This window comes from Sphaerodactylus townsendi, linkage group LG03 (genome assembly GCF_021028975.2).
Source record: "Sphaerodactylus townsendi isolate TG3544 linkage group LG03, MPM_Stown_v2.3, whole genome shotgun sequence".
Lineage (NCBI taxonomy): Eukaryota > Metazoa > Chordata > Lepidosauria > Squamata > Sphaerodactylidae > Sphaerodactylus > Sphaerodactylus townsendi.
In genome coordinates, this window is record NC_059427.1 from 164,457,343 (window position 1) to 164,470,781 (window position 13,439).

Below are 13,439 nucleotides of genomic sequence, written 5' to 3' on the forward strand. Positions count from 1 at the left end.
TCACTTAATATGGCATGTTAATACTTATGATATGCTTCAGTTCGATCTTTTAGACTTCTGGTGGAAGGTTTATTCCAGCAGCACTGAAGGTGTTTAATGCCAAGGTGGTCCAGTACCTATTGTATGGTATCCCTGTCTGGATCCAAGCTTGGCACAAGAACCTGGAGCGTATCCAATCAAACTTCCTATATAAGATATTTGGCACCCCACATTGTGTCCCTTATGGTGTGCTGTCTGGAATCAGGGCAACATTTATTAGAAACTAGGACATGGGCTGTAACATTTAAGTTTTGGCTGCGTCTATGCTTCTGCACAGATCCAAAAGGTTTATCTTTGCTAGAAATGAGGGAACTTCAGCTTTCGAAGTGGTGGCTCCATATTGAAAAAAAAAAATCTTCTCCTTGGGTTTCTCATGGGAGTCTCTTCATATGCTTACAGCCACGGAAATTTACCATCGTCTAAAGATCAGACTGTACGACCAGGAATACCAATCTCTCCTGAGTGCTGCGCAAAGCTCCTGTTCCCCTCTATACTTTGGGATCACCCCCCCGAAATCTAGCCCTGCTGTATATTTAGAACAGCTTGTTAATTATAAGTGCAGATGGGTCATGACCAGAGCAAGGTGCAACTCATTCCCCTCTGTCTATCTTCAAGGTCATTTCCTTAACATCCCACAAAGTGAGCGTTGCTGTCGGTACTGTCCCAACGCTATAGACTCAATCCCTCAAATCCTGCTTTACTGTTCGAGGTATAATGATATTAGAACTGATCTGGGAGCTTTACTACCTCTAGAATTTATGTTTCTCTCAGACAAACTAAAAATGTCTAAGCTATTGAACAGCCCTAATGTAGAAATTTCTGAAGCAGTTGCTACATTTTTAATCTATGTTCTACATGATATGGAGAAGTATAACAATGATCCTGTTTTTGTACTTGGAATGTATGGTACTTCTGGTTTATGCCTAATAAAGGTTTTTGGATTGGATTGGATTGGAGACTTCTGGGTAGCTGCAGACTTCTACAATTCTAAGGCACTGTTCACAGAATGTCCCCTTTTGTTGACTGTATTGAGTCACTCTGTGTAATCCACCTGGAGTCCCCGTGAGAAAGGTGGACTATAAATAATGTAAACAAATCCCTAAAGCTATCTAAGCCAGTTGCATCAGTACTTCTTATGGTAGCAAAATAAAGTTAATTAAGCACAGTGCAGAAACTACTACTTTTCTCTGTCTGGAATTTCTAACCAAATTTATATGAAGCTGGTCTTGGGAGTGTGTGCGTGTTGGCTCCTAATGTGATGAGCCTTATACTTACTGACACTTAATCTCATTTTCCACTTAAACGGCCTTTCTTGGACCAGTTCATAATCTGCATGATTTGATGTCATTTGCAAACTTGGTGACCTCACTTTTCACTCTGCAACATTTCCAAATCCATCAAGCAGTGAAAAAAAAAGGTAAAGTTTCTCCTTCAGTCGTGTCTGACCCTGGGGTACCACTGCAAGCAGTGATTTCATAGGCAAGCCGTTTTTGTGGGGTAGTTTGCCATTGCTTTCCCCAGCTATTCTTTACCCCCTAGCTATGAGCTAGGTACTCATTCACTGACCAAGAAATGAATGGATGGCTGAGTTGACCATGAGCCAGCTGCCAGGATATCTGACCCACAGGGGGCTCAAACTCCTGACCGTGTGAGTGGCAGTGCAAGCACTTGACCACTACGCCACGCGGCTCCTGCCACGCGGCTCCTATCAAGCAGTAATAAACCCAATACAGACCTTTAGGGGACTCCACGGTGTTGTTTCCACACCACTGCAAGAAATACTTGTGTGTATTCCCAACTCCTGTTTCCCATTTTTAAACCATTTACTAAATCCGTAAAATGACAACTTTTCTTATTCTGTGACTGCTAAATTTACTGAGGAGTGTCTGAGAGGTTCTGTCAAAAGCTTTTAACAGTGGACTCATGATGTTCACTGGATTACCCTCAGCTAATTAATTGATGGGCTTTTGGCTACTCCCAAAATATTCCTATGTATTTGTTTCAACAGGCAACTTTCAAGCATTAGAAGCCAACTTCCAGCTGATGAGAGGCCAGCTGGGAGGCAGGCAACAGAAATGTAGTGATGTTCTAATGCTTTGATAAACATGTGTAAATCAATACAAGAGTTTTGACTGCAGACGATTTCAGCCAGAAAAATCAGCAATAGCAGAACACATGATAAACCAACATGGACACAGAATATTATTTGAAAACACAGACATTCTGGACCACTTTGACAACCACTACGTCAGACTACACAGAGAAGCCACTGAAATCCACAAGCACATGGACAATTTCAACAAAAAGGAAGAAACCATGAAAATGAACAGAACTTGGCTGCCAGTGTTGAAAAACACTAGAGTCAAGACAGTGACTAATCAGCTCCAAACAAACACAGGATGACGATAGACAGTATACAATCAAAGGGAACAAAGGCCAGGCTACTTCTATTCAGATACCCTCACCTTTTGACCTTGCTATCTTCATTGTTACTCACATGCAAATGGGTGGATCCCACTCAACACATGTAAATCTAGCTTGCTAATTGCACCCTTTACTTGTTAACAGACAATGGTTCTTTCCCCCACCCTGGACATTCCAACAGGTATATATACTCCACTTGCTTTCCTACTATCAGATCCTCTGAAGATGCCAGCCACAGATGCAGGCGAAATGTCAGGAGAGAATGCTGCTAGAACACGACCATACAGCCCGGAAACCACACAGCACCCCTATACAAGAGTTGTTTAAATACAAACACACACACACATACACATATATTCTTGGAATGATAATAAATCTGATGTTTAGAACTCAATTTCTCTGCCAAGTGTTCTTTACTTACCATGGATGTAACTACCAGAGCAGGGGAAAAGCCCATTGCTAAATAGAAAAAGAGTTCCACAATTTTATACCTACAAAAATAAAGACACATGTTAAGTGTGAAAAAAAATTAAAAAACAAAACAAAACAATGCTTCCCCACCAAAATGCATATTTTTATATGATTTCCAGGTTTCCCATTTCTTGGGAAAGGTGCAAGAAATTTAAGTTTTTCTTTCCCACTAATATTATTAAGTGCTGCCTGAATTATATATCCAGAGAAATAGGTGAAATGCTATTTTTATTTCCAAAATTCCCATGATATTCCTAGAACAAACAAAGCAACACACAGCCTGAATAGCCAAGCAGATATTGTGCTGTTCTCAAAAGCAAATAATATGATGTTTCAGGTTTTTTTCTAATTAGACAAAAGGGAAACTGTTTAGGTTTCAAGATTTATACTCTTATCTCTTGCCTGCCTCCATCTTCCTTCAGGTCGATTGTTAATTAGTCTGGTGACGTTATTATGACCCTGGTGAAGGATAATCCTGAATTTCAATTCAAAATCTTAGCTTAACGACTAATATCAGCAATGTTAACAGATAGAAAGCACCAAGTACAAACCATTAAGAAAAAGAAGACGAAAAAGAGTTTGGATTTATACCCCACCTTTTCCTTCTGTAAGGAGTATCAAAGCGGCTTACAAACTCCTTTCCTTCCTCTCCCCGCAGCAGACACCTTTTGAGGTAGGTGGGGCTGAGAGAGTTTGGAGAGAACTGTGACTAGCAGGCTTCATGTGCAGGAGGGGGAAAACCAAATCCAGTTCACCAGATAAGATTCTGCCACTTATTTGGAGGAATGGGGAATCAAACCCGGTTCTCCAGATTAGAGTCCACCGTTCTTAACCACTATACCACGCTGTTGATGTTTCTTACTTTTCATGGTAGAGAAATACATAAAGAGTTCCTCCGGCAGCCATAAGCCAGATAAACCAACGCATATGGGATGCCAGAGGCCCAAGCTCACGAAGATTTAACCTGAAAAAAAAAATTAAAGTGATAAGCAACAATAAAAATTATAAGCAGATGGAATATTAAAGGCAATTTACCGTATATACTCAACTGGTGTATAAGTCGAGGCACCTACTTTTGCCACCAAAACCTGGGAAAACTTATTGTGTATAAGTCCAGGGTGGCAACTCCAAAGCAGGTGGGGGCAGGGAAGAGCCAGGGTGCCCACTCCCCACCGGATCGCTCCCCCCCCCGCCTCCTGGATCCCCACAGCAGCCCCAGCCCTTGGCTGCTCTGGCATTTCTCTTGCTTACAAGCAAGGAAACACTTAAGCAATCTTTGGAGCATTGCCCTTTTAAGAAAATCATAGAGACACACTGCCCGAGCGGCAGATTCCCTGAAGCCAAGCCTCAGAGCCTGCGGGGAAAGGAAAAGATGAGTGAGTGAGTGAGTGAGTGAGTGAGTGAGTGAGTGAGTGAGTGAGTGAGTGAGTGGGATGACGGGTGGCGGCAGGTGGCTCGCGTATACGTCGAGATGGGCTTTTTTGGCAAAAAAAATGAGCTGAAAAAGTCGACTTATACGCGAGTATATATGGTAAGTTCTGCATTTGCTGACATAAAACATTATATTTCTCTAAAGAAATTTGCCCTAGTTATAGTCAGACAAGGATCCAGATCTTACCAGCTCTGATCTCTCTCTCTCTCTCTCACTCACACACACACACACACACACACACACACACACACACACACACACACACACACACACACACACACACACACACACACACACACACACACACGGCCCTTATTGGATCAGAACAATTGTGTTACCATTAGACTTAAGTTGTTAAATGGAAAAAGGATTTAACCTCCTTTTGTTAAATGGAAAAAGGATTTAACTTCGTTGCTTCTTAACCTTGGAAGATTAGGCCATATGCAATTAATCACCAATCAATATAGTGGATGCTGTACAGATAACATGCTACTGTAAATTTTATCTATTAAAAAGTTTGTACTGCAGTTCTCACCATGGTGCATAGGATGCTGCAATAAAGATATAGATCATCATTCTATCACACATATGAAAACAGTGCTCCATGGTCCTAAAATGGAAAGGCAAACAAAAGGAAAGAAATCATTGTGGAAAATGACAGGTTATCAGAAAATTAAGCTCCATTTCAAAATAAGACTACTCTTGTAAAATGAATGCCCCACACCTTGCCTATAACCAATGCATAATCTCTTAACTATGACACTATTAAGCTTGGAAAGAGTTCCTCAATTGTAACTTTTTAATATTCAGAATAGGCTACAAAAATATTCACTGTTGTTTGCAATACAGAATTACAAACTATAAACTGGAAAGGCAGGGAACCCCAATATACATGCTGCATTTAGTAAGGCTATGGCAGTGGTGGTGAACCTATGGCACTCCAATTGGCCATGCTGACAGGGGCTGATGGGAATTGTAGTCCATGAACATCTGGAGTGCCATAGGTTCGCCACCACAGGGCTATGGGATGTCTTCCCTTTTTCTGAAAGAGAATTCCTATGCATATTCACAGATAAGAATAGAGTCAAAGGGCAAATAAACATGCACATGGCAGAGGGTGTAAACACAAGAAGCATGCCACCGGAAAACCAGTTATGGAGATCCTCTCCTTGTACTCTTACAACCATAAGCCTGATAAAGAAACCATGCGTGAATCCAGATTTGGCCAAGCAAAAAATGCATCTCGCTGTTCAATTTAACGCCACTAGCAAATTAGCATTGACTACCCTTTATACTGGTTTGTATATTTATTTATTTATTGAACTTATAGGCTGCCTCATCCCCGAAGGGCTCGAGGCGGCTCATAATACGGCTGTTCTACCGAACAGCAATCAACAGCATAAAATCAACAACATAAAACACTGAACCCATTAAAACCTATGCAGCGATTACAAACAGCAAAGAGCTATAAATTAAGACAACCAAGGTTTTTATAAAACAGAAGTTGTTTAAAAACAGGCGCTCGATCTAAGGCTAAAAAGAAAAGGAGGGAGTAGGCCGGGCCCGTGATGGAATCCATAAATCAGGCCAAACCGTAATAAAAGATGGAAACTGGCAGCCTCAGTTATTATAGTCGCTGCATATTAAAAACTTAAATATTCTAAACCTCCAAAACAACATCAGCAGTATCTTATTTGGAAATGAAAGTTTGGGCAGCCTAATCCAAAAGGAGGTGGGGGCAGTAGAGCAGCAGCTGAGGACAGGGGCGCTGAGCTGCCTTCAAAGAAGCAATTATTTGCATGGGCACTGGGAGTGCAGAAAAAACCTTTTCTCCTCCAGGAAAGTTCACAGTAGAAATGACTTACACCACCATTTTTGGGGGTGGGTGGGCAGGTTTGCACCGTGCACCACAGGGAAGGGGTTTTACTGGCCTGAAAGTGGAAATGACTCCCTGTATGTCAGCGTGGGGATTTGTGGTGGTGGCCCTGCCGCACGACCCACCTTCCGGGCTGGGACACCGTGCTGGCGTCCAGGCCAATTGGCATGATACTGCTGGCGCAGATGCCAGCCAACCCTTCTGCCGCCTCCGATAAGGCCTCAGTCCCCACCCTCTCCATCTGATTACACAGCAAGTCACTTTAATTTTTGTTTATCACTGGAAGTTTAGAATGCATTCAAAATGTTTAAAATGTCTCAGTTCAAAAACTGCTCTGCAGCACATTCAGTTCATACTTTGTGTCTTCTTTAGGTTCCATTTAAAAATCTAAGGCAGTGGTGGCGAACCTTTGGCACTCCAGATGTTATGTACTACAATTCCCATCAGCCCCTGCCAGAATGGCCAATTGACCATGCTGGCAGGGGCTGATGGGAATTGTAGTCCATAACATGTGGAGTGCCAAAGGTTCGCCACCACGGATCTAAGGGATATGTTAGATCAGTGGTTCTCAACCTTCCTAATGCCGTGACCCTTTAATACAGTTCCTCATGTTGTGGTGACCTCCAACCCTAACATTTATCCATTTTACATATGGAGAACACTGATGCAGAGAGTCTTAGGTGACCCCCGTGAAAGGGTCGTCCGACCCCCAAAGGGGTCACGACCCACAGGTTGAGAACCGCTGTGTTAGACTAAATTGCACTGCACAGCCAAAGATGTTTTTCTTTGAGCCGTATTCTGTATCTCCCGGGTGTCTTAGTATACAATTGCCAAGTATACAATTACCAAGACTCAGGAGAAGGCTGACAAGGTCAACTTTTTGGATAACTGCAGCAAAGTTTGAGATGGTGCCACTCTAGTGAGCACTATAATTTCAATCACTACTTGATTGGTTGCAAGTTAGAGGCAACTGCAAGATGTGGGAAACACAGACCTACGACTCCTCCTGATGATGAACCAGCATGCTAACACCTGTTAGTGCAACCTAAGTGGAAATATACCCCACGAAGTCAATTGGCTTAGAAGAAGAAGAAGAAGAAGAAGAAGAAGAAGAAGAAGAAGAAGAAGAAGAAGAAGAAGAAGAAGAAGAAGAGGAGGAGGAGGAGGAGTTTGGATTTATATCCCTCCTTTCTCTCCTGTAGGAGACTCAAAGGGGCTTACAATCTCCTTGCCCTTCCCCCCTCACAACAAACACCCTGTGAGGCGGGTGGGGCTGAGAGAGCTCTGAAAAGCTGTGACTAGCCCAAGGTCACCCAGCTGGCGTGTGTGGGAGTGCACAGACTAATCTGAATTCCCCAGATAAGCCTCCACAGCTCAAGCGGCAAAGTGGGGAATCAAACCCGGTTCCTCCAGATTAGAATGAACCTGCTCTTAACCACTACACCACTACTGCTCCTAGAGGGAAAACTGCACTTTCAGGCATCAGTTCCACAGGTTAGCCACCTGTTCAAAAAACCCCGCCAGAAATATCATGCAGTGCACAGCTATAATTTAAATGAAAGCTTGGTTTATACCTCAGATGACTCTTTTTCCAGGAAATTATATGGAACACTGTGGATACTATGAAGAGTGCACAAAGGCCAACTCCGTAGATCCATGCAGTTATCTTTTCCCATCGGTCATCAGAGAGACGATGGAGCAGCGTGCTACCCACAATTGCTGGAACAATGAGGAACTAGAAGGGAACAAAAGAGAAACAGATTATTTGCTATGTTCCCTTTCCACATTTCATGCCTTCTGTAATTTGGCTTCTGGTGCCTAAAACAATATTCTCTCTAACCTGAAAATGCTTTGTAAAAAACTGCAGGTGATTATCTAATGTATAACGTTTTCATTATCTCTATAAAAATTATCTCTATAAAAGTTCATGCACGCTTCAGGGACCCAGTTAGCTATTTGTTTGTTGCTATCACGCCTGAATAAAATACCTTCCTGATCAAGAAACGGTCATCCTATTTGCTGTATGATCCTGTCTTGTCCGTGACTGTGCCTAGGACAGAGGTAACATAGTAACCTTTTCTATTTGTTGCTATTGTTAGTCTGATTGTTGTTTTATCTAAGCCAAAAAACCGTAATGAAATGAAATTTTAAAAATGACTACTGTAAATACTTCAGACATACTAATGCATACATGATACCTTTACTTTAAAACTCTTGTATTTAAGAATAGTGAATATACATAAGAACATAAGAACTAGCCTGCTGGATCAGACCAGAGTCCATCTAGTCCAGCACTCTGCTACTCGCAGTGGCCCACCAGGTGCCTTTGGGAGCTCACGTGCAGGATGTGAAAGCAATGTCCTTCTGCTGCTGCTGCTCCTGAGCACCTGGTCTGCTAAGGCATTTGCAATCTGAGATCGAGGATCAAGATTGGTAGCCATAGATCAACTTCTCCTCCATAAATCTGTCCAAGCCCTTTTTAAAGTTATCCAGGTTAGTGGCCATCACCACCTCCCTGTGGCAGCATATTCCAAACACCAATCACACATTGTGTGAAGAAGTGTTTCCTTTTATTAGTCCTAATTCTTCCCCCCAACATTTTCAATGAATGCCCCCTGGTTCTAGTATTGTGAGAAAGAGAGAGAAATTTCTCTCTGTCAACATTTTCTACCCCATGCATAATTTTATAGACTTCAATCATATCCCCCCTCAGATGTCTCCTCTCCAAATTAAAGAGTCCCAAACGCTGCAGCCTCTCCTCATAAGGAAGGTGCTCCAATCCTTCAATCATCCTCGTTGCCCTTCTCTGCACTTTTTCTATCTCTCCGATATCTTTTGAGATGTGGCGACCAGAACTGAACACAGTACTCCAAGTGCGGTCGCACCACTGCTTTATATAAGGGCATGACAATCCTGGCAGTTTTATTATCAACTCCTTTCCTAATTCTCCCCAGCATACAGTTTGCCTTTTTCACAGCTGCCATGCATTGAGTTGACATTCCCATGGAACTATCAACTAAGATGCCCAAACCCCTTTCCTGGTCTGTGACTGATAGCACTGACTCTTGTAGTGTGTATGTAAAGTTTGGATTTTTTGCCCCTATGTGCATCACTTTGCATTTTGCTACATTGAACTGCATTTGCCATTTCTTAGCCCAATCACCTGAGCCCTCCAGGGGAGGGCGGTATAAAAATGCAATAATTAATTAATTAATTAATTAATTAATTAATCAATCAATCAAGGTCCGCTTGGAGCTCTTCCCAATCCTTTGTGGTTCTCACCACCCTACATAATTTGGTATCATCTGCAAACTTGGCCACCACGCCACCCACCCCTACTTCTAGGTCATTACTCCCAGGGACATAAATTATCCTGCAAGCAATTTTCACAGTTAATAGTGGCTGTGGTATCTTAAAATTAGTTAAAAACATCTAGGAACACTGCACTTCCATGGGCAAGATTTATAACTAAAGACGGGAGCATTTCAGAAACAGAAGCGAAAGGTGACATTCTATGGAGGAAAGTTTTAGAATGAAATTGGAACTTAGAAGACTAGAATATTCACGAATTCACCAGGGAAAGTTACTAGATAATTAGTCACTTAATTCTGTCCCACTTTTAAAAAATAAATGCTGTGATTACTACAGCTATGATTTTTATTTAGGAAACAATTACAAAATATCGATACTGCTGAAATTCACTATGCCAAGGCTCATCGAGGGCTCTTTGACACAGATGCGTTTATTTCACAGATAGGTTAGTTGCTGGCATTGGAACTAATCCTTCTTGTATCCTCTGTTATCTTATTGTTTAAACATTAAGGCATAAACAGCATAGACAAGTCATGTCCATACCAGGAAAGAGTGAATTCTTCCTTCTTCATTCCATCATCATTTGTTTCATAATCTGTACACAGACATTTATTTCATTGCCAAGGTACTCAAGGTACCCTATTTCTCTCCCTAGTTTTTCTTCAGGCACATATGAGTTTCACTTCCAGAACACGTATCAGAATACTATTTCACTAATTGACCTTACATTTTTTATGTGCTTGGCTGAATGAACTCTAGTTGCTGACCGTTCCTGAAACTGTATATATTTTCCAATATATATTTTTCTTTTTTGTCCATGGAGCAAAAAAACAAAAGACATTTTGCACTAGTGGGTGGACAGATTAATCTGGCAATGAAAATCAGAAGCTGAGAATTTTATGAGTCTCTGGCTGAAACATTTTGAAAGTGTCTTCAGTTGCTGTGTGATCTATTGACTACATTTCTCAAGCTTCTCCGCTTCCCTGAATGTCCTCCTGGGTGCCATTTTCTGAGCTTGCAGTTCCCTCTCATCTGTTTATTTGCAGCATTTTGCGGTTTGTTCTTTTCTTGTGGGGGGTCAATCTTGGAAGCATCAAGTATATGAGAACTTTCCATTGGTTACTCACCATTGGTTACTCTACTGAACGGATAGGGGGACATCTTATCTGGGTGTTTCCCAACCGGATCTCAGGGAGGCAGGACTTAAAGTTGTCACTTCCTGTGGTCTGAGTGGATGTCACCTTAGATCTTCAGTAGACACCTGTCAAAGCAGTAAAGCACTCCCCCAGGAACAATATGGGAAGTATCCAGCAGGAAGCAACAAAACAACACAACAAGAACTCTAATGTTGTAAACGAGAATTGGATAGATTGTTGTCGGTAACTAATCTAGGGAGGCCCTAGAGGAGTAGGATGGATCATGTATGTGGTCTGTTCAGTGAAGGATGTATCGGATGTTGTTAGAAGTAATGTTTTGGCAGATAGGTTTGATGTGGCAGGAGAGTGTGGACCGAATTGGGGGCTAATGCTGATCCCGGGAGGGCCAAGATGTCCCCCTATCCATCCAGTAGAAGGACCCTTCACGGTGAGTAACCAATGGACCGCTCTACTGGAGGAGGGGGACATCTTTTCTGGGACCTCCCAGAGCAGTGTCCCAAATGGGTGAGTCAGGATCAGTCCCCAATAATGTGTTCTAGCACCCTCCTGCCAAAGACAGCCTCGGAGGCTGCAATGGAGTGAATTTTGTAATGTCTCACAAATGAAGAGACCGATGACCAGGTGGCTGCTTGGCAGTTGTCTGATACGGAGGCCTGACTTCTGAGCGCCGCACTGGCTGCGGCACTGCGTGTAGAATGGGCTATGATCCCATGCGGAACTGGCTGATTAGAAGCCTTGTATGCCTCGATGATACAAGCTTTAATGGTGCGGCTGATAGCAGCTTTGGACATCTGATGACCGAGGTTAGGTTGCGAAATGTTGATGAACAATTTGTTGGGACTTCCGAATGGGTTCTGTCCTTATAAGGAACGCTTTCAAAGACCTGTGTACGTCCAGATTGTGCCAAAGTCTCTCCTTTAGATGAGAGGGGTTAGGACAGAAATTAGGCACCACTATGTCCTGATTGATATGAAAAAGTGAATGGACTTTGGGTATGATAGTGGGAACTGGTTTTAGAACTACCCGATCTTTGTGAAAAATACATCTGTCCTTGTCCACTGATAGGGTGTGCAGTTCGGAAACACGTCTGGCCGAAGTGATAGCAAGCAGGAGCAGGAATTTCATTCGCAACCACTTAAGGTGAATCGTTTGGACCGGTTCAAATGGGGATTTTGGGGCAGGAGAGTGCCAGGTAAAGTCGCCAGGTAGGGAAGCGGTGAACTGCGGGTGGTTGCAATTGAGTTACACCTTTCAGAAAGCGAACGACGGCAGGGTGACGTGACAGAGGTACTCCTTTAATTGGGGGGCACACGGTAGAGAGTGCCACGATTTGTCTCCTAAGCGTGGAACTACGAAGTCCTTGATCAAAGCCTTCCTGCAGGAAGTTGAGGATTTGAGGTACACTTGGTTGCTCAGGGTCAACAGCTTTCCTTCTGCACCATCTGATGAAAATTTTCCACGAACAGTTATATATGTTATTGGTTGACTTCCTACGTGAGGCTTGAAGGGTATTTGTCACCTGATCAGAATAACCTCTCTTCTTTAGCAGTCTCCGTTCAACAGCCAGGCCGTTAACTTGAACCATTGAGGGCTGGGATGGAATATGGGGCCCTGAATCAGCATGTCTGTAGGCATCGGCAGAGTGATGCCCTCAGAGGTTGCGAGGTCGAGAATGGATGATAGCCATGGACGACGTGGTCAGTAGGGTGCTACCAGAATTACTAGGGCCTTCTCCGACATGATCTTCTGGATGACCTTGGGTAGAATTGGTGTTGGAAGGAATGCATAAAGAAGAGTCTTGGGCCAGGGTGTTGTCAGGGCATTCACTCCGGGGGCTTCTGGGTGGTGAAACCTCGACATGAAGGCTGAGGTCTGCCGATTGGTCACTGAAGCAAACAGGTCCATTTGTGGTTGTCCAAATCATTGCATAATTGCCTGGAATGTGGACCGATTGAGTTGAGAAGAGAGAGAATGCTGCTAGAACACGGCCATACAGCCCGGAAACCACACAGCACCCAAGTGATTCCGGCCGTGAAAGCCTTCGACAATACATACTCTCTATAAGTTATTACCCCAGAAACCCATTTGTTAATCTGCATGCCCACACATTAGTAATGTGTTACATAAACGTGGAAAAGAACTCCCTACTTCTTGTAAAGCTGAAGCAGCTTCTTTCTGACCCAGGTAAGCAACTGTTTACAAGGCTGGGTTTACTTTTTAGAAACAGTGACTTGCAAAGGTCACTTCTGTACTACACAAATTTATTTGAATTTCAGAACTAGGATTCTGTACTATTTACCGTATATACTCGCGTATAAGTCGACCTGAATATAAGTCGAGGCACCTAAATTTACCACAAAAAACTGGGAAACTTATTGACTCGAGTATAAGTCTAGGGTGGGAAATGCAGCAGCTACTGGTAAATTTCCAAAAATAAAAATAGATACCAATAAAATTCATGAAGGTATCTCACTGGTTGTAAGAAAAGTTGACTAAAAGCAATCTTCATGATCAAAGGACGAACAGGATGAAGGCAAGAAGGGAGTGCCTGGCTGCTTCATGCCAAAGACTCTGAGTACTCACAAGGCCTCCCTCAAAAATGGCTCACTAGAATTTTAAAAATGTCATTAAGAAGGCAGTTTTTAGAGGAAGCAGATACTGTTTGCTAGCACCACCTTGTGAACAGCGTACACTTTTATCCTTGCATGTTCAGGGACATATGCTATTC

General features: G+C 42.8%; 1 protein-coding gene across 2 annotated transcripts in view; it reads right to left on the bottom strand.

The window, feature by feature from the left end:
- MMD (monocyte to macrophage differentiation associated) overlaps window positions 1-13,439 on the bottom strand; it is a 36,258-nt gene that overhangs the window by 6,028 nt on the left and 16,791 nt on the right. For both annotated transcript variants that reach the window (XM_048490437.1, XM_048490438.1), the window contains exons 3-6: window positions 7,817-7,977; window positions 4,902-4,976; window positions 3,797-3,898; window positions 2,885-2,954 (exon numbers count right to left, since the gene is read on the bottom strand). In XM_048490437.1, the coding sequence (XP_048346394.1) occupies window positions 2,885-2,954; window positions 3,797-3,898; window positions 4,902-4,976; window positions 7,817-7,977 (408 nt within the window). The remainder of the gene's footprint in view (window positions 1-2,884; window positions 2,955-3,796; window positions 3,899-4,901; window positions 4,977-7,816; window positions 7,978-13,439) is intronic.